Source organism: Rhinatrema bivittatum, chromosome 1 (assembly GCF_901001135.1).
Source record: "Rhinatrema bivittatum chromosome 1, aRhiBiv1.1, whole genome shotgun sequence".
NCBI lineage: Eukaryota > Metazoa > Chordata > Amphibia > Gymnophiona > Rhinatrematidae > Rhinatrema > Rhinatrema bivittatum.
Genome location: NC_042615.1, coordinates 820,191,475 through 820,215,970, shown reverse-complemented (window position 1 = coordinate 820,215,970; position 24,496 = coordinate 820,191,475). Strand labels below are relative to the sequence as shown.

The 24,496-nt window shown below is 47.0% G+C and overlaps 1 protein-coding gene across 1 annotated transcript; it reads left to right on the top strand.

Annotated features, from left to right (window-relative positions):
- The first annotated feature begins 796 nt into the window (after positions 1–796).
- Positions 797–24,107, top strand: LOC115082417 (protein ZNF783-like). The gene is made up of 3 exons (XM_029586653.1): positions 797–1,060; positions 18,727–18,853; positions 23,869–24,107. Exons 1-3 carry the CDS (start codon positions 1,037–1,039, stop codon positions 24,090–24,092), a joined length of 375 nt encoding a protein of 124 aa, XP_029442513.1. The 5' UTR covers positions 797–1,036; the 3' UTR covers positions 24,093–24,107.
- The last annotated feature ends 389 nt before the right edge of the window (positions 24,108–24,496 follow it).

Below are 24,496 nucleotides of genomic sequence, written 5' to 3'. Positions count from 1 at the left end.
GCATATAGTGTAGCAATTTTTAAAAGCCCATTTACTTGAGTTTTAGGCATGCAAATGCTTTTTAAAATTAGGTCCTCAGTGAGTGCTCCCTCCCACCCTGGGCTAGCTAAAAGGGGTTCCACGGAATGGGCACAGAAAGTTACTGTACTTATTGTCTGCCCTTCAGCAGCCTCCTGCACGCTCGTTGGCTTTGTGCAGGGTCGGTCTCTGAGCTCACCTGCTCACCTCTCACCCACAAAAGCCTCAACAGCGGTAGGGAAGGCAGAGATTAGTTCCCCTCCCTTTCTATGACCTGAGCTGCCATCGGCGGCTCCCGCCGCCTCATGGGATTGGTCGGTAAAATTGTAAACGTCATGTGTAAGACCCAAGGGGCGGGGATCTGCTGCAAGTTGCTGTTCAATCAATAGAAAGCTGGATGGAAATTTTTGAAATGTGAAAAAGGAACCAGACTTGTTACTAAAGTTTAAAAAAAATAGCTAAATTAGCTTCCTGTCGCATTCACGTTTCTACAATTTTCCATCCAATTGAAAAAGTCGCCAAATCTAAGGAGAAAATCCCAAAGTTAGCAATACTGAATCAGTAGACGTCCCAGGGTAAAGCTCCCGCCGGACCCGCCCCCTGTGTAATGTCATCAATGTGAGACCTCAGAGTAAAGCTCCTCCTCTTCCGTGATGTCATTAGTCTGTGCCCTCAGTGTAAATCTCCCCGCCTCCTTTGCGATGTTGTCATCAGTCTGTGCTCTCAATGTAAAGCTGCCCCTCCTCCAGTGTGATGTCATCAGTCTGCACCGGGAAGGAGGTGGAGCCTATTTTAAGGTTGGGGCGGGTGGCGGAGCTGCCTTATACATTGGCAGCTGATTAGAGTCGGATGCCAGGGGGAGGAGATGCGTTTGCCGCCTCGAGCTTTGCAGTTCTGATTCTCAGCTTTTTTTTTAAATCCCCTTGTATTAGTAAGAGGCAAACTTAGTTCTTCCCCAGCCCGAGAAAGAGTCCCCAGTTCATTTCTAATCCTGGCAGCAGTAAAAGCAAAGAGGAAAATGTCTGCAGAGACTTCTGTTCAGGTAGGAGATTGCCCCCGAGTTCCTTCCCTCTCTCTACAAACACTAAGAATATAAGAAATGCCATTCTGGGTCAGACCAATGTTTCATCGAGCTCAGCATCTTGTCTCCAACAGGGGCTAGTCCAGCTCGCCTGGATGTATGTGGCATATCACGATATAATAACATAGTAATGACAGCAGAAAAAGACCAAATGGGCATCCAGGCTGCCCAGCAAGTTTCCCATTGTAATAACTGCCTCTCTGTCAGGCAGTTGGACGCATGTTTTCCCTTACCCCTTATTCAGTAAGGGGAGGAAAACGCGCGTCCAACCCACGGCACCTAATAGCGCCCTCAACATGCAAATGCATGTTATTGGCCCTATTAGGTATGCGTGTGGGATACAGAAAGTAAAATGTGCAGCCAAGCCGCACATTTTACTTTCAGAAATTAGCGCCTACCCAAAGTCGGAGGTCCCGAAGAGTTAAAAAAAAAATAAAAAAATTTGAATTCGGCCCACGGCTGTCGGGCCAAAAACCGGACGCTCAATTTTGCTGGCGTCCGGTTTCCGAGCCCGTGGCTGTCAGCGGGCTCGAGAACCGACGCCAGCAAAATTGAGCATCGGCTGTCAAACCCGCTGACAGCCACCGCTTCTGTCAAAAAGGAGGCGCTAGGGACGCGCTAGTGTCCCTAGCGCCTCCTTTTACCCGGATCTACCGCGTCACCTAATTTGAATACTGCATCGCGCGCACCAGGAGAGCGGGCGTTCGTCCCCTCTCCCGCGGACTTTACTGAATCGGCCTGTGTGTAGGTCACCCCATGTTTCTATTAAGGGTAGTGACTGTCGCTCCTTGCAGGTTACCCCCCAATCCTTATATTAAGGGTAGTAATTCTGCAAGCACCCCTTTTACTGGGTGAGCAGTCTTGATAATTCAGACAATGCTGCTAGAACGTGCTTTGCATTTGGACTTGCCTTAGAAGCAGTCCTGCACTTTTTCCCTAATGTATGCATATCAGTACCCCAGATGGTAAAAATCAGGGCCCAGTGTTTGCTATTGTCTGAATCTAATTCCTCTTTCACCCCCACCATTGAAGCAGGGAGTGATGTTGTAATTGTGTCAAAATCATGAAAGCTAATTGGTTAAGGTTAATAACTGCCAGGCCATGCAAATTGCCCTCATGCACCCTTTTCTTCATTTCCCTGCTCTAGCCTTTAGGGATCCAGAGTATTTGTCCCAGCCTTTTGGAATTTATTTACTGTTTTTATCCTCACCATCTCTTCTGGAAGGACATTCCAGGTATCCACCACCCTCTCTGTGAAGAAATATTTCCTAATGGTTCTGCGTCGTCCCCCTTGGAGTTTCATTTTGTGACCCCCTAGTTCTGCTGTCTATTTTCCAACAGAAAAGGTTCAAAATTTGTGCATCAATAAAATCTTTCAGATATCTGAAAGTTTGTATCATATCTTCCCTACACCTGCTTTCCTCTGGGGTATACATATTTAGATCCTTCAGCCTCTCCTCATAAGTCTTCTGATACAGACCCCACACCATTTTGGTCACCCTTTTCTAGAACACCTCTGTCCTATCTCTATCCATTTTAAGCCTCCAGAATTGATCACAATACTCCAGGTGAGGCCTCACCAAGGACTGGTAGAAAGGCATCACCACCTCCTTTTTCTTACTGGTTATTCCTCTCTATGCAGCCCAGCATTCTTCTGGCTTTAGCTATTGCCTTGTCACATTGCTTTGCCATCGTCGGATCCCTGTCTTGGTCCGTGCACATTAATTAGACTTTTACCTCCCATTACATACAGCTCTTTTGGATTTCTGCACCCCAGGTGCATGACTCTGTACTTCTTGGCATTGAATCCCAGCTGCCAAGTCTTCCACCACTCTTCAAGCTTTCTTAAATCACTTTTCATTCTCTCCGCTACTTCAGGAATATCCACTCTGTTGCAGTTCTTAGTATGATCCGCAAATAGACAAACATCTACAATGTCGCTTACAAAGATATTGAACAGAACCAATCCCAAAACTGATCCCTGCGGCACTCCACTTAACACCATTCTCTCTTCAGAGTTGGTTCCATTTACCATTATGTGCTGTCTCCTTATTTATATAATTTGTTATTTTTGTATTCTGCTTTTTGGCACCTAAATGTGGATTATATTCAGGTACTGTAGGTATTACCCTATCCCCAGAGGGCTTGCAGTCTAAGGGGGTCATTTTGTAAGCATATCGCACGCTAAAAGGGACATTTCACACGCAAAACATTCCTTTTTGCATGCGATACCTAGATCGGGGGGGGGGGGGGGGGGGGGGAACGCCGCGGAAACTTTGCTGACGGCAAAAAGGTAAGGCCCCTTATCGCTGCCAGTAGCACGCCCAATAGCACCACCTTTTACGATGGCGCTATTGGATGTGAAAGCCGGCAACGATAACACCGTAGTGGTGCGATCATTCAATAAGAGTTGCGCCGTAGGAAAATCCAGGCCTAAGTTTGTACTTGAGGCAATATAGGGTAAGTTCAGAAGGAGAGGCAATGGGATTTGAACCCTGCTCTAACCTCTAGGCTGCTACTCCACTACTGTTAGTCAACCAGTTTGTAATCCACTCCACCACCTTGGCGCGAACTCCTAAGCTTCTCATTTCATTCAGAAGCCTCCTATATGGGACTATATCAAAAGCTTTGCTGAAATCCAAGTAAATTACATTGAGCGTTCTTCCCTGATCCAATTCTTTAGTCACCCAATCAAAAATATCAATAAGATTGGTCTGACAGGACCTTGTCCTGGTGTTTCCATGCTGCCTTCGTGTTCAGCAACCCACCGGATTGTAGATAGTTCACTCTCCTTTCCTTCAGCAGAGACTCCATTCATTTTCCCATCACTGAGTTGAGGCTGACCGGTCTGTAGTTACCAGCCTCTTCTCTGTTCCCACTCTTGTGAAGCGGGACCACCACCGCTCTTCTCCAATCACTCGGCACCACTCCCGTTACCAGGGATCTATTGAACAGGTCGTGCAGCGGAGCCGCCAGCGCGTCTCTGAGCTCCCTCAGTATCCTGGGATGAACCTCATCAGGCCCCATGGACTTGCCCACTTTCAGTTCTTCTATAAACAGATATTCATCCATCCCATCTGCACCCATGGTCTTGTCAAACAGTGACGGTCCTTCTCCAGGGTCTTCTTTAGTGAACACCAAACTGAAGTATTTGTTTAATATTTCTGCCATTTCTTCGTCTCTCTCCACACATGGCTGCTTGTCACCTTTCAGTTTCACATTGAAAAAACAGACTTTATACATCTTGAACGAAAAAACATCGAAAGAATTCAAAATCCCATTCGACTTAAAAATGACAAATCAGTAGAGTTAACTGATAAAGCTAGAAACCTAGGAGTAATTATAGACACTGAACTGAGCCTTAAGCAACACATATCAATAAAAGCAAGAGAAGGCTACGCCAAACTAATGGTCCTTAGAAGACTAAAACCTCTATTAAATCAGGAACACTTTCGTACAGTACTACAAGCATTAATATTTGCCAGCACAGACTACTGTAACACACTTTTCCTAGGGTTACCATACACCACTATCAGGCCACTGCAAATACTACAGAACTCGGCTGCCAGAATACTTACTGGTAAAGACAGAAGAGATCATATCACCCAAACACTTGCAGATCTACACTGGCTCCCAATAGAACAGAGAGTTCAATTTAAAACACTATGCACAGTTCATAAGCTAATTAATGACGAAAATTCTGACTGGCTAAACACCGCATTACGATTACACGTTCCTCAAAGAAATCTCAGATCAGCCAATAAAGCTCTGCTAACCATACCCTCAGTCAAAACAGCAAAGTTAACCCAAGTTAGAGAGAGAGCACTATCTTTGGCAGGACCATTATTATGGAACATATTACCACTGGAATTAAGACTAATGAAGGACTTAAAACTCTTTAAAAAAGGCTTAAAAACATGACTCTTCAAAAAAGCATTTCACAGTGAGGTAGCGGAATAACAACACATACACAAAGCAGGAAGTCACCAAGAAAAAGCAAATTTGCTTATTTTATTATTTTCTCACAATTTAAGTATTAAATTAGATAGACAGTTAATCATAAATGGTAACCACACCCATTCCCCATTGAACAATGTAACCGTATAATAATGGCACCCTATGGATAATTGAGAAACCACATATTTGTGCCTAACTGTAAACCGTTGTGATGGTACACTACTAAACGACGGTATAGAAAAGTTTTAAATAAATAAATAAAAATAAACTATACCACTTTCTACTTTTCTCCTTTCACTGATATATCTGAAAATTTTATTTTTATTTATTTTATTTATTTGAGTTTTTCTATACCGGCATTCACGGGGATTCGTATCATGTCGGTTTACATAAAACGAGGGGTGATCAATACATTATAAACGTGCATAAATATAACATGAGAGTATACATTTACAAATAATAACAAGTTATAACAAGTGCGCAGAAAAATCAGTTACAATAAAACAAGGATGGTTCTAACTGGGAGAAGAAGAAGAGGATGATAGAAGTTTAACAAGTAGTAGTTTAACAAGAAGTAGTTTAACAAGAAGTGTTTGGAAGTTTAACAAGAAGTAGAACGTGCAGTGTTTGGTATGAGATGACAAAAAATGTTTTGTCATCTCTCTTTACCTCTTTGGTGATCCTTTCTTCCGCTTGACCTTTTGCTTTCCTGACTTCTTCGTTTCCCCAGATATTCTTCCCTGTGTTCCTCTTTGTGGGATCCTTTACACTTCATAAATGTTGTACTTTTTGCCTGAATGTTTTCAGCCATCTCTTTTGAGAACCAGATCAGTTTCGTTTTCCTCTTACTTTTGTTTACTTTTCTAACATACGGGCCGATACAGTAAGAACGCGTAAGACGGAGTGCGACAGTGGCGGGCGCACTCTTGTTTCCCGCGCGCACATTTTGGTTCACAAGCCGCTCGATACACTATTCAAATTAGATGCAAATCCAAGCGGCGGCAAACAAGCGTCCAAAGTGCGCCTATGAGGCGGTAGGCGTTTGCAATGCATTTTACTGTATAGAGCGGAGAGAGTATCCAGGGTGCGCTGGCGCCATACCTGTCATTTGAAATGTCATTCAAATGCCCTGAGCATCCGTACATCCTTGTTCGGAGACCACCCCCAACCTTCCACGTCCGGGCGTCTGTGAAGGTCAGGGCCTCCGAACATGGACGCCCGGAAAAGAGGAACGCTGCTTTCCAATGTCCATGGACACTGCCTTGAGCGCCCATCCGGACTCGAGCGCCCGCCCGGACATCCAAGCTCAGGGCTTCCGTTCATGGATGTTCCCGCCGGGCATCCATGATCGGAGACCCCGCTGCCTTGAGCGCCCGCCCAGACGTCCAAGCTCGGGGCTTCCGTTCATGGACGTTCCCACCGGGCGTCCATGATCGGAGACCCCGCTGCCTTGAGCGCCCGTCCGGCCGTCCAAGCTCGGGGCTTCCGTTCATGGATGTTCTCACCCGGGCGTCCATAATCGGAGACCCCGCTGCCTTGAGCGCCCGTCTGGACGCTGAAGGCAGCCGGACGTCCAACCGAATGAAAAAGATCACCAGAGCCAGTATATACATAGAAACATAGAAACATAGAAATGACGGCAGAAGAAGACCAAACGGCCCATCCAGTCTGCCCAGCAAGCTATGCACTTTTTTTTTCCTTTTTACTTGTTACGCTTGGCTCTTAGTACCTTTTAGTTCTATTTCCCTTCCACCCCACCATTAATGTAGAGAGCAGTGTTGGAACTGCGTCTAATTGAATATGTAGCTTAGTTAGGGGTAGTAACCGCCTCAATAAGCAAGCTACACCCATGCTTTTGTTTACTTGACTATGTAATTCAGTCCTTGTTGATTGTTGTCTATATATAGATCCTCTTTTCTACATTGCCCCTGCTGTTGAAGCAGAGAGCTATGCTGGATATGTTTGAAAGTGAAGTGACAGACTTTCTCCCCTGCCGTTGAAGCAGAGAGTTATGCTGGATATGTATTGAAAGTAAAGTAACAGGCTTATTTGGTTTGGGGTAGTAACCACAGTAACAAGCAAACTACACCCCGCTTTTTTGTGAATGCAAATCTTTTTTTTTTCCACATTTCCTCTTACCGTTGAAGCTTAGAGCAATGTTGGAGCCGCATTAACTGTGTGTATGTTTATTGAATAAGGGTATTATCTCCAGGTAGTAGCCTTCATTCCCGCGAGCCACCCCCTCTTCATTCACGTCCTCTTGACTTTATGAATCCACAGTGTTTATCCCACGCCCCTTTGAAGTCCTTCACAGTTCTGGTCTTCACCACTTCCTCCGGAAGGGTATTCCAGGCATCCACCACCCTCTCCGTGAAGAAATACTTCCTGACGTTGGTTCTGAGTCTTCCTCCCTGGAGCTTCAGCTCATGATCCCTGGTTCTGCTGTTTTTTTTCTGACGGAAAAGGTTTGTTGTCTTTGGATCTTTGAAACCTTTCAAGTATCTGAAAGTTTGAGTCATATACATGTTGTCCATGACGCTGTCCGGTCCGAAGCTGACTGAGCACCACACTAACGTGAGGGTCAGGGTAGGCGGTAAATATTGAGGTTAAAGACGCAGTAAATAAGCTGGTTAGAAAGGTGATAATTTGGGCACGCGTTACTGTATCGGGGGGGAATAGCTAATCCGATCATTAAGATATATACATGCGTCAGGTGGAAAGGGATATGCGTCCTTTTCGGCAAGCGGTAAGACCTGCGCCTAGTGACAGAGTGACTGTGGATGCTCCAGCGGCACAGGACACGGATGATATGTCTTCCGAGTTCTCTTTTTCTTTGGATTTCGTCCTTCTAATGCATAAGGCCTTTAAGGCTCGGAGGGCGCATAAGAGAAAATCCCCTCCCCTGGAATCCCAGCCCCTTCCTACAAAACGGCCTCGGGGCCCTCCTAATGCAGGGACCTCGGCTGACCAGAGACCAAAGCCCCTAAGGACCACGGTGCCTGACCCTGAGCCTTCCTCAGATTCAGAGGAATCGGAGGACCCGGACGAATGGGAGTTACCTTCTCAGCCCCCTCGGAGGGTGGAGGGAGAGGCCGAGATGCAACAGGGCGGGCTCTGAGGGATTCATGGGGCGGACGGGGATGATCCAAAGGTGGTCCGCCTGTTTCGCAGGGAGGAGTTAGGGCCTCTCATTCTGGCTATTTTGGGGGAGCTAGGGATTCAGCTGCCTCAGGTGGAGTCACGCCTAGGGGCAAGGATCCTGTGGTCCTGGTCTCCGGGGGTCGCCTTCGTCTTTCCCGTTTCATTTTTCAGTCACAGATTTGCTGTTTAAGGAGTGGTACACTCCGGATTTGGGGCTGAAGGTGGCGAAGGCGAGGGACAAGTTATACCCCTTGCCTGAGGAGGCTTTGGAACTTTTGCGGGTTCCTACGGGTAGATGCAGCAGTGGCAGCGGTCACGAAGAAGACCACCATCCCGCTTACGGGGGGCACGGCCCTTAAGGACCTGCAGGATTGTAAACTGGAAGTTCAGCTTAAAAAGATTTTTGAACTTTCTGCCCTGGGGATCCGGGCAGCGATGTGTAGCAACTTTTCATTGTGGGCAGGTCTACGCTGGGTACAACAGGTACTGGCCAATGACTCGTTGTCACAGGAGGAAGCTCTTCAGGCGGGTCGCCCTGAGGCGGTCATTGCCTACAGCGCGGATGCTTTTTATGATTTGCTGCGCACCTCGACCAGGTCTATGGTGTCGGCTGTGTCCGCCTGACGTCTGTTGTGGTTACGCCACTGGGCGGCGGATGTTTCTTCCAAGGCTCGCCTGGGCTCTGTGCCTTTTAAGGGTAAGCTTCTCTTTGGTAAGGAGCTAGAGGATCTGATTCAGTCCTTGGGTGAGAATAAAGTACGTTGGCTGCCGGAAGATAAACCAAAGTCGAGGAGAACCTTTTCTTCCAAGCCTCTGTTTCGCGGAGGAAGGAAACCCCGGACTTCTCGGGGATCGGGTTCTTCCTTTCGTCACAATGCCAGCAGCCAGCAATTCTACACTCCGTCCTTTCGTGGGCGGCGTTTCGGTAGACCTGGCTCCAGACAGAGTGTACTGATTTGAAAGACTTCGCAATGAAGGGCGGCCGGCTAAGTCCTCGGTCCCAGTGGTGGGAGGCAGATTGACTCTGTGCTTCGAGGAGTGGGCCAAAATAACGTCAGACAGTGGGTCCTTTCAGTGATAAAACACGGTTACGCGTTTCTCCCTGCGGTCAAGAACCAAAACGCGCAGTGATACAAGAGACACTTCAGTGGCTTCTCGCCCTCGGAGCCATCATGCCGGTGCCATCGGGGGAGGTCCGGACGGGCCAGTACTCCATTTACTTTGTGGTACCCAAGAAGGAAGGAACCTTTCATCCTATTCTCGATCTCAAGCCTCAACAGATGCCTACGGATTCCTCGATTCCGAATGGAAACTTTACAGTCCGTCATTGCGTCGGTGCGATGGGAGGAATTTCTAGCCTCGCTGGATCTCACCGAAGCCTACCTGCACATCGCCATCCGCGCAGATCATCAACATTATTTAAGGTGCTTCGTATTGGGGCGCCACTATCAATTTCGCGCTCTGCCATTTGGCCTCGCCACGGCACCCAGGACTTTCACCAAGGTCATGGTAGTGGTGGCGGTGCAGCTCCGCAAGTACATCCGTATTTGGACGATTGGTTGATCAGGGCAAAGTCAGAATTGCGTTGCCAGGAGGCAATCACTCGTGTACTACAGTTGCTAAAGTCGCTGGGTTGGGTAATCAACCCAGCCAAGAATCACGTGGTCCCCTCCTAATCATTGGAGGTTTTGGGAGCTCTGTTCGATACCCGGCAGGGTACGGTGTCCCTCACGGAGGAACGCTGGGTCAAACTTCAGCAGCAAGTACGGGCTCTGCTAGCCAATCCCTCTCCGATTGTTTGGGATTACTTACAGGTACTGGGTTCCTTGACTTAGACTCTGGAGTTGGTTCCTTGGGCCTTCGCTCATATGCGACCTTTACAGTCATCTTTACTCTCCCACTGGAAATCTGTCTCAGAACAGTTGCATATTGGGTTGCCTCTGACGGGTTCATTCCAGCCTGACCTGGTGGCTCAGCCCGGATAACTTACAGCGGGGCGTACCGCTGGTCATTCCGGACTGGATGGTGGTCATCATGGATTCCAGCCTTTATGGTTGGGAAGCGGTCTGTCAGAGGATGTCCGTGCAGGGCAGGTGGTCCGCACAGGAGGCTCGGTGGTCTATCAATTGGCTAGAGACCAGAGCGGTGTGGTTGGCACTACAGGCATTCCTGCCGATTCTCCGCGGCAAGTCGGTGCGCATTCTGTCCAACAATGCGACCACGGTGGCATACATCAACCGTCAGGGGGGAACCAGAAGTCAATCAGTAGCATTGGAAGCTTGGTTACTTGGGTGGAACGCAATCTGTTCAGCACAGCGGCCTCTCACATTGCCGGGATCGACAACGTTCGAGCAGACTACCTCAGTCGACATCAGAAGAATGCTGGGCTGCATAGAGAGAGGAATATCGAGTAGGAAAAGGGAAGTGATTATCCCCTTGTACAGGTCCTTGGTGAGGCCTCACCTGGAGTATTGTGTTCAGTTCTGGAGACCGTATCTCCGAAAAGACAGATACAAGATGGAGGCGGTCCAGAGAAGGGTGACCAAAAAGGTGGAAGGTCTTCATCAAATGACATATGAGGAAAGATTAAAGAATCTAAATATGTACACCCTGGAGGAAAGGAGGAGCAGAGGTGATATGATACAGACTTTCAGATACTTGAAAGGTTTTAATGACCCAAAGACAACGACAAACCTTTTCCGTCGGGAAAAAAATCAGCAGAACCAGGGGTCACGATTTGAAGCTCCAGGGAGGAAGACTAAGAACCAATGTCAGGAAGTATTTTTTCACAGAGAGGGTGGTGGATGCTTGGAATGCCCTTCCGGAGGAAGTGGTGAAGACCAGAACTGTGAAGGACTTCAAAGGGGTGTGGGATAAACACTGTGGATCCATAAAATCTAGAGGACGTGAATGAATGTGGAAAAAAGGATTTGCATTCACAAAAAAGCAGGGAGTAGCTTGCTTGTTACGGCGGTTACCACCCCAAACCAAATAAGCCTGATACTTCACTTTCAATGCATATCCAGCATAGCTCTCTGCTTCAACGGCAGGGGAGAAAGACCTGATACTTTACGCATATCTAGCATAGGCCCAATGAAGGCCTGGCATAAGCAATAACCGGGATCCGCATGGCCAGGGGTGGGAGGAGGCAGCAGAACACTGCACGGAGCGGCAGTAGCCACAGAGGCATTCACGGAGCGGGATGCCAGTGGTTGTTGTTCCACCTTCACGGAGCGGAAGGATGGAGGGCTGCCGTCTCCAACAACCAAAAAGGACTGAATTACATAGTCTGGGAAAACAAATAAGCATGGCTGTAGCTTGCTTATTGCGGCGGTTACCACCCCTATCTAATTAAGTTAAATATTTCACATAGATGCAGCGCCAACACTGCTCTCTGTATTAATGGTGGGGGTGGAAGGGAAATAGAACTAAAAGGTTACTAAGAGCCAAGAGTAACAGATAAGTATGAGAAAAAAAAAGTGTAAAGCTTGCTGGGCAGACTGGATGGGCCATTTGGTCTTCTTCTGCCGTCACTTCTATGTTTCTATGACATTACCTAGATCCCGGAGAATGGGAACTCGCAGACGAAGCCTTTCGTCGCATTTATACCCGTTGGGGAACACCTTGGATGGACCTAATGGCGACGTTTCGGAACACCAAGGCACAGCGATTCTTTGCTCGGTGCGGAGGGCGTAGACGCGTTGGTTCTCCCCTGGCCACAGGAAATACTACTGGATGTGTTTCCTCCTTGGCCTCTCATCGGACGAACTTTTCGCAGGATAGAAGTGCGTCTGTCGGAGGTCATTCTCATCGCTCCCGAATGTCCAAGGCATCCATGGTTCGCGGATCTGATCAATCTGGCCATCGACAGTCCCCTGAGGTTCCCAGACCTGCCGGACCTACCCCACCAGGGTCCTGATTATTTCGATCAGGTCGAATGCTTTTGTCTAGCGGCATGGCTTTTGAGAGGAAACGTTTGACATCCCAGGGGTATTCGAATGCGATGATCTCTACCATGTTACAGTCCCGTAAGGTTTCCACTTCCTTATCTTATGTCAGGGTCTGGAAGGTTTTCGATACTTGGTGTCTCGCCAGAGGAGTTCAGTCTACCGAGGCCGGAGTCTTGGAGGTGTTGAGCTTCCTTCAAGAGGGTTTATCCAAAGGATTGTCCTGGAGTTCGTTACGAGTGCAGGTGGCTGCGATTGGTTCCCTGCGTGGTAACATACGTGGACTAAGCCTGGCGGCGCACCCGGATGTCTCCCGTTTTTTACACGGGGTAAAGCATTTGAGACCACCTGTACGGGATCCGTGTCCATCTTGGAATTTAGATTTGGTCCTCAAAGCTTTATGTTCAGCACCCTTTGAGCCTGTGCGTCGGGTGACGTTGAAAGATCTCACCTTGAAGGTTGTATTTTTGGTGGCTATCGCCTCCGCTCACCGACTGAGCTTCAAGTGTTGTCGTGTAGGGAGCCCTTTTTGAGGATTTCTGATTCGGGCGTTTCCTTGCGTACTGTTCCATCCTTTCTACCCAAGGTGGTGTCTTCTTTCCATTTGAATCAGTCAGTGGAACTGCCAGCTTTCTCTGAACAAGACAGGTCGGACCCTACGTTTAAGGAGTTAAAGAAGTTGGATGTTCGTCGAGCTTTGCTCCGTTACCTGGAACTTACAAATGAATTCAGGGTATCTGATCATTTATTTGTGCTCTGGAGTGGACCTCGTCAGGGTAATATGGCTTCCAAGACCACGATAGCTCGTTGGTTAAAGGAAACCATTAATTCGGCTTATCTGTTAAGTGGTCGACCATTGCCGGTGGGCCTTCGGGCGCACTCTACTCGATCTCAGGCTGCTTCCTGGGCGGAAAGTCATCAGGTGTCACCAGAGGAAATCTGTAGAGCAGCTACGTGGAAGTCGCTTCACACCTTTGCTAGACATTACCGTTTGGATGTTTAGGCGCCTGGGACAGGGACTTTTGGATCTGGGTTACAGCGTGCGGGCCTCTCCGGATCCCATCCCAAGTAGATAACGCTCTGGTACATTCCAGGAGTCTGGACTGATCCAGGTACGTACAGAGAAAGGAAAATTAGTATCCTTACCTGATAATTTTCGTTTCTGTAGTACCATGGATTAGTCCAGAGTCCAGAATCCGTTCTGCTTTGACATTAAATAATACTGCCAGACTGTAGGTGACACCAGCCTATATGAGGCAGAGTTTGTTTAGTAAACTTATGTCTCCATCTGCTAGAGGGGGGACCAAACCCAGGAGTCTGGACTGATCCGTGGTACTACAGGTGGTACTAAAGGAACGAAAATGATCAGGTAAGGATACTAATTTTCCTGTATCATTCACTCCAAATAACACTGGCTTATTAGGAGTGACACTACAACTGTACAATCCTCAGAGAACACTAAGATCCCAAAATAAAGGTCTGCTGTCCATTCCCACAATAAGGTGCACACATGTTACGCTGGCCGGCCTCACTCACCTGACGCCACATCACAGTGGTGAAGATGGCCCCGGGTTCTCTGGTCGCAGCCAGGAGCCGCCGCTGACCATGACCCTGCCTTCTCTCTCCACCTCTGACGGAGCAAGACTCCTTGCTCTCCACACCATTCGGCCAGTGCACCAGCCGCCACCGCCTCCTCACTAGCGTCTCCTTAGGCGCGCACCCCTCTTCGATATTTAAAGGGCCTATGGCAGAAAATCACCTGTGGCCTTGCTGATTATATCATCCATTAAGACCTATATAAGGCATGCTCTGCCATGCAGGTCTTGCCTTGGCAATAGGGCTCCTGTGATGTGGATTGCCTTCCTGAGTTCCTGAGCCCTTGTCTCCTTCCTTCGTTCCTCGAACTGATTTGGCTTTGACCTTAGCTTGGATACTGACCACAAGACACGCCGCCTGCCACGACCCTTGCCTGGATGCCAACTACAAGATACGCTGCCTGCCACGACTATTGCATGGACACCGACTACGAGATACGCCACCCGCCACGACCTTTGTCTGGTCTCCGACTACAAGATATGCCACCTGCCAAGACCCTTACCTGGACTTTGACCTTGAACCCGCCCCCTGTGGTGGACCTTGCGTGGACCTTATCTCTGGCTTCGGCTCCTATTCCAACATCAGCCTGTTCTACTATTCTTTTGGACTCGCAGAGACCCCATGTAAGTCCAGCCGGCCCCGGCACCGAGGGCTCAACCTAAGGGGAACGTGGGCTGTTAGTTGTGAAGCTCCAGTGAGGTCTTTGCTCCTCTCCAGCCTCGCCTACCAATAGTGGGGTCTTGTTGGGCTCCTCCCCACAGATAGATAGCGTCAACTCCCCCTTGGTCCAAGGGTCCACCAGCACAACCACACGTCTGATGCAAACAAGAGATCGAGTGTTTTCAATTGCAGGGCCAAAGCTCTGGAACTCTTTGCCTGAGGCGTTAGGTATTTTACCAGACAGAAAGAAATTTAAACGTGAATTAAAAACTGGTTATTCAAAAACGCTTATAGTTTAACTTACAACATCAGAATAGACAGAACTACAAAAATAAGAAGGACAAACAATCAAATTATGAAGAATAAAATGAGAGAATGCATGTCTGTCAAAACTCACTAAGTAATGAAAATGATCATTTCAAGTCAATTACCTATACCCTTAGCCTTACGCACGAGATCAATTAAAATACGCTAGAAAATTTCACTTGATAATACCTGACAATGAATACCACCTCTGTAAGCAATCATTATTTGTTTGTTTGTTGAGTTATAACTATGAATTTCTCTTTCTAAACCATTGTGATCTATACATGGAATGACGGTATATAAAATGTCTAAATAAAGAAATAAGAGGTGAACCAAGAGAGAATGGTTGCAGAAAACCCCATAGATTCTAGACAAGCTAGAAGGATGGAATGATTAATGGTATCCGAGGCTGACCTTATGTTGAGTAAAATTAGCAAATATTGTCTGCTCTTTTCAAAACCCTGATGAGTGATGTCAAAACTATCAGAAGTAAAGTTTCAGTGTTACAAGAGGTCCAAAATCCAAACTGAGCTTTGTTGAGGTGATTAGTGTCGATATGATCTTGGAGTTGGACCAGCACTACGTTTTCCAAAATTCTAGATAGCAGGGGCTGGATTGAAATAGGTCTGCAGTTCTTAGGATCTAATGGGTCAGCGTCAGGCTTTTTTAATAAGAGCCAGATGACAGTGGATTTTAGCATGCCTAGAAGGGTTCCTTCAGAAAGTGAAGCATTCACTAGCTTAGAAATGAAGCATCTAACATCAGATCTTAGGACTTTTATCAGCACCAAAGAGCAAGTATTAGGAGGACAATAGATATCTTTCATCCCATTTAAAATGGAACTTAGTTCAGAAGCCGAGGTAGATGAAAATTCAGATCAAACAGAAGCAGCAGATTGTGTCTTTGAGGCATATGACTGAGTGCAGATAGTAGCAACAGTGGCTGGAGACTTGAGATATTCTAAAACCTGGGAAGTTTTTACATGAAAAAAAAGAAGCAGACTGATTACAAGTGATGCTGTCCCCATACAGTGAGGCTGCTGAAGGCTTAAATGCAAGAGAGTGGACAATTCCAAAAAGTTCATTTGGGCTAGACGTAGCGGCCAGTAAACGAGTGGAATTTTAGTCCTCCTTCGCCTGATCAATGGCATCTTTATAGGCCTTCAGTTCTGACCTATATGTTGCAAGGTTCTCTACTGATTTAGACTTGTGCCAGCAGTGCTCTGATCTGTGTAAATCAGACTTAAGGTTACACAGGACAGAAGAGAAGCTTGGGGCACATTGCATACATTTCACAACAGAAGAGTGTGTGGGGGGGTGACTTTGTCTAATGTTCCGTGAAGGGGAACGCTTCCATTTTTCCAGCAAACTTTCAGCATCTTCATTGTCATCCGGTACCCCTACCTCTGCTAACTGGAGGATGCAAAGGCGATCATTGCCTGTCGATGGTCTTTATGTAATAATCTGGGGATGAACTTCTCCCTGAAAGTGTTGCAGTGGGTAAGTTATGTGAAATAATGATCAGACCAGGGAACACCAGATATCGTGTACGGCCCTGTGTGTGAGTTGGCCCATGAATAAGCTTAGATAGTCCTTGAGCTTGCATTGCAGATAGAAAATCATGAGCCAATGGAAGAAAGAGGGATGCGCTCTACATGAATGTTAGTCACCAAGGACAATAGCATTTTTGAAATCTACTTTAACAAAAAGAAGGGAGTCAATAAACATTGATAAATTATTGACTAAACAGTTTGGTGGAGCATATACCAGCAAATGCTCCAATTTAAAGACGAGGAGAACAAAGGTAATTATACAGGCAGTTTGCACAAGAGTTAGATGCAAAAAGGTTCTAGCTGCTATTAAACCCCCCTGACCCTTCCGATTAACTCGAGGTTTAGAAAATACATCGTAACCAGTGATGCTCAAATTGATTCAAGACTATTCTGTCACACATACTTGAAGTAACTAAAGTTTGTGAGAACAGGCAAGCTGCAGAGTACAGGGTGGCAACCAATAAGGCCACCAGAACCAGAGAGATCTAGGCAATATCATTGGCCTGCCCATTGCCAGGCTGGCAGCCGCCGATAGCTCACTCTACCGGGGCCCAAGCCTCATTCTGGGCAGAGGCAGCCCAGCCTGGCCAGAAGGCTGGGCTGCCTCTACATTAATGGTGGGGGTGGAAGGGAAATAGAACCAAGAGCTAAGAGAAACAGATAAGTATGAGAGAAAAAATGTGTGAAGCTTGCTGGGCAGACTGGATGGGCCGTTTGGTCTTCTTCTGCCGTCATTTTCTATGTTTCTATATAAGGAATTTGCAAGGTAGCAGCTTCGTCATGTTTGCACCTTACCTGGTGAACAGCATGACGGGAACTTTGAAACTGGCGCGGGCCCACGTGTGCATTCATCGGCCCGCACCCAGGGACGTGGCCGTTTTATGATATACACATGTGTACGCGTGCGTATTATAAAATGGCCTGAAGGCACGCACATTTGTGTGCAATTTTAAGTGGACACGTGCCTATGCATGCAAATGCCGTTTCTACCGCATAAGTGTGGGGGGGGGGGGGGGGGGGGGGGGAATATTAAAAGATGCGCGCAGTTGCCATTACCTATTTTCCCAGTTTGTTTCCAGTTCACCCAGTAAGGAATAGGACTTGCAACCCCCCCCCCCCCTCAGTTTAATAGCCTCCCTTCTCCCATGTTAATCCCAACCCTTAAAACCCTGCCGATCTGTCTATCGTTATTTTATAATCTGCACGTCATCCGTAGCAGAAGTAAAGATACACAGCGGGGAACCCTGGTAGGTGCTTGTGCGCATAAGTATTAAAATCCAGGGACGTCCATGCCCCACTCAGACCACGCGCACACCCTGCCCCCTTTTTTGAACTTTTCATTTCTGTGCGTAGCAGGAAGTTCGCAAGTATCCGGGTGGCTTTTAAAATCCGCTTGGTGTGCGCTGGCCCAACTTGTGCACATGTCTCCCGGTTTGGGCGTGTACCAGGCTTTTAAAATTCATCTTTACGGGTTGGACGCATCAGCAGTCGGTGCTTTTGAAGCAAGGATTGGTAAGACAGCCCTGGCTTCCTCCAGCCTTACTTAGGGGGTTGTTTTTGTACAACCCCCATCATAATAGGCTGGTCTAGCAGTCGAAAAGGTAGGTTAAAGTATGTTTACCTGATAATTTGCTTTGCTTGAGTGTTACTAGACCAGTCCACATCCTGCCAAGAAGACCAAGGGCAAGAAGAGTCCTTGGACCTATTGGCAGCATGAGAGGGGTTGCCTGGCTGTGGCCTTCCTCTCCAGCCTCTCTCTGTCTTTGCTCTTGGCTTACCTCTTGATTTCGGTCTGAGCGGTTCTTAGTACCTGAGAGTAGGTATTGGAAAAAAAACCCAAAAGAACAGAAAAGCAAGAAGTGGTAGGGGAGATTTCTAACACTCATGTCACTTGGACAGTAGGCTACTGGCATTGGGCCAGGACCGTTCCCCCTTTTTAACCAACAGTGAGTTCATAAAAGTGGTGCCTCCTCTGTCTTCATGAAGTTGTGGAAGAGCAATATCTCCATTGTAATGGACAAGTCTAGTAGTATTCAAAGGAAAGCATAATTTAATCAATAACCACTGCAATCCTGCCCCGTCGATACAAACACTGCTGCAGCTTTTTAACCCGGGACACTGAGGAGTCAGCACTGACTTTAATAGGACCCCAAGTGGACCCGGGGCAGGGAAAAGGCACTTTAGAGCCCCTCCTGAGTGTCGGGAGAGAGATCAGGAATCGCTCAAACGTTGGTGCCTCGGGTTTTGTGTGCAATTAGTTTCCAGTCACGGTCGTCCCACACTGAGTCTGGGTTTTCTGACAGTGACTTACTTACACGCAAAAACTCTGCCCTCTGCGCCCCAGCACTTCGAGGTCCCCTGAAATACAGTCCTGCCCTGGCACTGGATGTTATGTGACTGTGAATTATTTACACCCTCGCGCTGCCGAGTCCTGCAGAAGGTGCTGAGGGTTTCTGGTTGCGTTTCAGGTCTCAGTAACCTTTGAGGACGTCGCTGTCTCTTTCTCCCAGGAGGAGTGGGAGTCTTTACAGGAATGGCAGAAGGAGCTTTACAAGGAGGTGATGAAGGAGAATTATCAGACCCTCTTCTCACTGGGTAAGGAGCACTTTAAAAATTCCTGTCTTTAGGAGGGGGAGCACAGAATATTTAATTGAGTGAAACTGGATCTTCATAGCTCTTGTAGGGAGAGAGAGTCGTGGTCATAGCTCAGGGGTGACTGCTGGTGGCTACATTCAGGGTCCATGTTTGCAGGGTCTCAGAAGGAGCTCTGATGTATGATCCCAACCCCTTCCTCTCCAGATCTGGACCCTCACTGCAATGAGCTGGCTAATATTTTGGGAGGGTTATAAACTGGGGGGGGGGTGAGAGAAATTACCAGGTATTTGGGAATGAAGACTCTCGGCACCAGTCCTAACCCAAGTTCATATTGAACTGCAAGTACAAAAATGAAGGAGAAAACTTCCAGGTCACAAAAAGTAAAGAAAGAGAAAGTATTTCTTAATAATTGTAGTGAGGGTGGAGAAGGGAATGGGGATAAATGAAGGGAGAGGAGGTGGGAGGGGAGTGTAACAGGATAGACAAGGGAAAGTAATTTCTTTATTTTATTTATGTTTTTTATATACTGACATTCGTTAAGAAAACATCACATTGGTTTTCCATAAAACGAGAAATCAGACCAACGGGGCTTTACATTGTAACTGATAGTCTGGGGAGGGGGGGGGAGAGGGGGAAACAGTGGGATATTATGAACAGTACTTGTCATTAAATGCGGAGCAAATTATGTACAATCAAAAGTATGTACAATCAACATTATGTACAATCGGTATACAGGAAGGATACAAAATTGTGTATACGCAATATGTAGGAGGGAGAGATGAAAGGGGTTGGAAGTGCTTGCGTAAAAGGCAAAAAAGAGGGGGCAAAGAGAGGCAGGGGGGAAAGATTAAAGGAGGAGAGAAGTATGAAGCATTATGTATATTTATCAAGGGTGGAGAGAGGGAGTAGGGGGGTTGGAGGGTAGATGGAGGGGGAGGGGTGACAGGGAAGAGGTATTAAGAGAGAAGACGAAGGGGATAGCGGAGATAAGGGGTAGGTTAGGTATCAAGTGGGATAGGTACCATGTGTAGGCACGTGTTGAACAGCCATGTCTTAAGTTTCTGTCTGAATTTCTTCGGGCAAATCTTAAGGCGTAAATTGATAGGCATTGAGTTTCCATAGGGAGGGGGCCGGCTAAGGAGATTGATGTGTTGTTTGGTGGATGTGAGTAGTGAGAGTTTGGGAGAGGGAGTGTGGATGGTTGCAAGATGGGGCGTTCTAATGGGTCCAGTAGTAGAGCAGAGATGGAGAGTGTCAGTGAACCAAGCATATTTGGATTGTGGATGGCTTTGTGTATGAGAGTAAGGGTCTTGAATTGGATTCTTGAGGTAATGGGGAGCCAGTGGAGTTGTTTGAGGATGGGTGTAATGTGTTCCTTTCTGCATGTACCCTGTCAGTATGCTTGCAGTTGCATTTTGTAGCAGCTGCAATGGAGATGTGGTGTTTTTAGGAAGACCTAGGAGAAAGTGCATTAGAGTAGTCTAGTTTAGATAGCATGAGGGCCTGTAGGACTGTTCTAAAGTCACTAGGATGTAGAATAGACTTAAGTTTTTTTAGAATGTGTAGCTTATGGCAGCATTCTTTGAGGATGGAGGAGATAAATTTCTGTAGGTTGAATTGTGTGTCAAGGGTAACTCCTAAGTCCCTTAGGTTTTGTGAGAAGACTGGGAGGGCAATGGGTGAGTTTGTGGCGGTGTGTAGCGGGTTGAGGTGTTGGGGTGCAATAATCATAAGTTCGGTTTTGTTAGTATTAAGGGCTAGGTTGAGTTGGCTGTTAATGGAGGAGAGGGCACTTTCCCATTTTATTAGGGCATTGGATAAGGTGTCAGTGATGGGTATGAGAATTTTCACATCGTCTGCATAGATAAAATGTGGGAGGCCAAGACTCAAAAGTAGGTGGCAGAGAGGAAGGAGGTATATGTTAAAGAGTGTAGAGGATAGTGTAGGAGCCTTGGTTATGCCCCTGTTATGGCTCATGGGTTTGGATTCGTGATTTCGATTTTAACTTGAAGTGTCTGTCACTTATGTATGATTTGAACCAGTGGAGGGGATCCCTGATATGCCAATTTCAGACAGCCTGTCGAGTAGTAATGGAGTGATTATAGTGTCGAGGCTGCGGAGATGTCTAATAGTGCTAAAATGTAGGTGTGACCCTTGTCTAGGCCCCTAATGATGTAGTCAGAGAGGGAGGTCAAGAGGGGTTTCGGTACTAAAGTGTTTTCGAAAACCGTGTTGTGATGGAAAGAGTATCTGGTGCTGATCTAGGTAGTTAGATAGCTGTGTGTTGACAGTTTTTTTCAAGAATTTTGGCAAGGAAGGGTAGATTGGAAATGGGGCGGTAGTTTGATAAGTCAGTTGGGTTGAGTTTTGGTTTCTTTAGGATAAGGCTTTACCATGGCTAGTTTAAGCGGTTGGGTACATTTCCAGTGGTCATGGAAGTGTTAATGATGTCGGCTAGCGGTTGGGCAATGCAGTCTGGGATAGATAAAAGAACTTTGGGTGGGAGGCAGGTCTCATTATCTTTAGTGTTGAAATGATTTCCGAGGCAGATGTTGGTCCGAATGTGTTCATTTTAGCGTCCGGGATAGTGGGGGAAGTTTGGGTGTGGATGAGATGGGAAGCGCGTGGTAAGGTTGGTTAATTTTATTATGGAAAAATTGAGCAAGCTTGTCACATTTTGGGTTTTGGTTTCTTCGCAGTGTGTAATCTTTGGTGATGTTCTAGTTAGGTCAGAGATGAGCGAGAAAAGGGCTTTGGGATTGAATTGAAAATTGTGGTATTCTGATTGGCGTAGTGATCTCATTGGTTTTGAGAGTGTTTGATCTGTATGCGTGAAGGATCTTTGCGCCATTTTTTTTCTTGAGTTCTGAGTTGGTGTTTTAAACGTTTTAGTTCAGAGGTGTACCATGGTTGTTTTGATTTTATAGATGTCCAGATTTCTTTTGTTATTAATGGACAGAGTTTGTTGGCTGCATCGTTAGTGATGAGGTTCCAAGAGGTGATGGTGGATTGGGGGTCAGAGAGGTCTAGTTGTTGGAGGTTGTCAGTAAGGGTGTCTATGAGGTCATCTATGGGGCATGATTTCCTGAATTGTATAGTGGTTTTTGTATTAGAGGGTTTAGGGATATTTTTTATTGTGCAGGTAGTTTTAATGAGAAAGTGGTCGGACCAGGGTACAGGTGTGTAAGTGGGTGGGTTTGGGCGGAGAAAGGAGTTCATGAAAATAAGGTCGAGGGAGTGGCCTGCTCTGTGGGTAGGGTTGGTTATGATTTGTTGGAAGTCCATGGCATTGAGGGAAGCAAGGAGCACTCACAGCTGTGAGAGAGGGGAAGAGAGTCAATGTGGAGGTTGAAGTCTCCAAGCACGATGGTGGGTGTGTCTCTGGAAATGTTTGCTGCGATGCATTCTATGATTGGGGAAATGTTGGAATCTAAGGTACCGGGGGGGGGGGGGTATATATTAGGCATATTTGGAGATGCGGGAGATTTTGAAGAGACCCACTTCATATATGGGTGGGAGGTTGACTGGGAATTGCTTTAGCTTGAGATATTTCTTAGAAGCCAGGAGGAGGCCCCCACACTCTTTTTTTTTTTTGGTCTGGGGATGGAGTAGATATCATATTCTATGATGGGAAGTTGGTTGAGGAGGACAGTATCAGTTTTCCTTTAACCATGTCTCTGTTATGGACGCAGATATCAGGTTTTTCCTTCAAGGAGCAGGTCATTTAGAATGAGGGTTTTTTTGGTTAGGGGTTGTGAGTTGATCAGGAGCATGGTAAGGGTTGTGATGCTAAGGAATTGTGTGAGTGGGGTGAGCATGACTGGGAGGAGTGAACTTGGTTTGTGGGTGTGAGTGTGGGCGGCAGAGAGTGTGTGTCTGTGGTGATTGTATCTAAGTTTGCGTATGGGGAAAGAAGCCATTTGGACAAGGCTGAGGAGAGCGGCTATAAGGCTTAGGAGAGCGCTAGTGTGTAGGGGGGAGTGGCGAGCAGGGGGGGAGGGTGTGAGGGAGTGGGACTGGATGAGGTTTAGTCTAAGATGATGTGGAGTTGCAACTGCTGGAGGAGGGGAGAGAGGGTGCTAATGGCGGTGGGAGGGGAGTGTAACAGGATAGAAAGGGAAAGTATTTTTTAGTAGTTGTAGTGAGGAAGAGGAGGGGATGGGGATAAATGAGGGAGAGGAGGTGGGAGGGAGTGGGAGGGGAGTGTAACAGGATGGAAAGGGAAAATATTTCTTAGTAATTGTAGTGAGGAAGAGAAGGGAGGAGGATGGGGAGATAAATAAGGGAAGAGAGGGAGTGAAGAGTTGCAGACAGTGGAAGGACAAACAGACAGACTCCTGACATTGGGAGAAGAGTCTGAGACTTTGATTTATCTCTAGAGTGCGTAGTAAACTTGACTAACAGAGCTCTGTAACCCTTATCATCCTGGAGGAAGCTGACCCTCTGCGGCAGTGGTCTCTCTTGTTAGACTGGCATAAGAGTCATCCACAGATGAAGTTGGTGCGTGAGCTTTTGAGACCCCGCAGTTCCTTCTTCAGGTGTGAGCACAGGGTATCCTTAGCCTAACAGAATCAAATCTGCATCAGGTCACGCTTAGTTCATGCATGTACAATGTACGGTATTCATACATGTTGTGAGGGGGTAACTGGTTCTTGTAATAGTTACACAGAGGCTTTCTGGCAGTTTTGGACTCCTGGTCTTCTGTAGCCCTCACCCTCCACACTACCTGTTGTGTCCCTCCTGATCCTACCTGTCTCTGGTCTCCCTTATCTGTGCCTCTGGTATCTGCCCCTAACCTGCTCCATTTCTGTCACGTGAGCTGGTTTCTCCCACCTCTGGTCGGCTTTTCCCAGGCCGTCACCGCCCTCTCAGTCAAGAAATGTTTCCTCCGAGTCTCCCTCCTTCCATCTCTGTATTATTTCCATTCAGTACATGTTCTCTTCGTAAACTAACCAATGATATTATGGCGGAGTGACTCTGGGAAACCTAATGCAGCGTTCTTGCCCAGAAAACAGGCTCTCCCTCCGTCACCCCTGAGATTATATCCCACATTGAACGAGGGGAAGAGCCGTACATCAGGGATGTGTCGGGATCAGAGGAAGGAGGAACTGGGAAAAGCAGCTGCTCAGGTGAGTGCAGACATAGGAGGGACCGGGGTAAAACTGCTGAGCTGAGGAGTGGGAGGAGCAGCTGGAAAGTGCAGAGACCCTCTCACAAGCTCCTCTGCAGATCCCTGTAATCACTCACAGGGTTTCTGTGGCAGGCATTGGTTGTGTCTGTGTCTTGTATTTATATTCACATACCCAAAGCCGCAGGGTGTGTGATTTACATAATAGGATCTATCCCCAGAATATCTATTTTTTATGCACAGAATCCATACTTTTATATGCTCGAGCCCCCTGACAAATGTATAATAGCAATTTATGTGCATAAACTTTGTTTTATGGAGGTAATTTTCAGAGGAGTTACGCACTGGTTGGTGTGTAAGTAGCATGTACGCTTGTGTGCAATTTTGTGATGCTCCAGAGTCGCATGTACTCGCAGTGCTGCATATAAATGTGAGCAGGTAAGATAAGGGGTGATTGGGGGTTCAGAAGTACACACTCAGGTGCTGCTTTCAAGCGCTCTACGGGCATTCAGTAC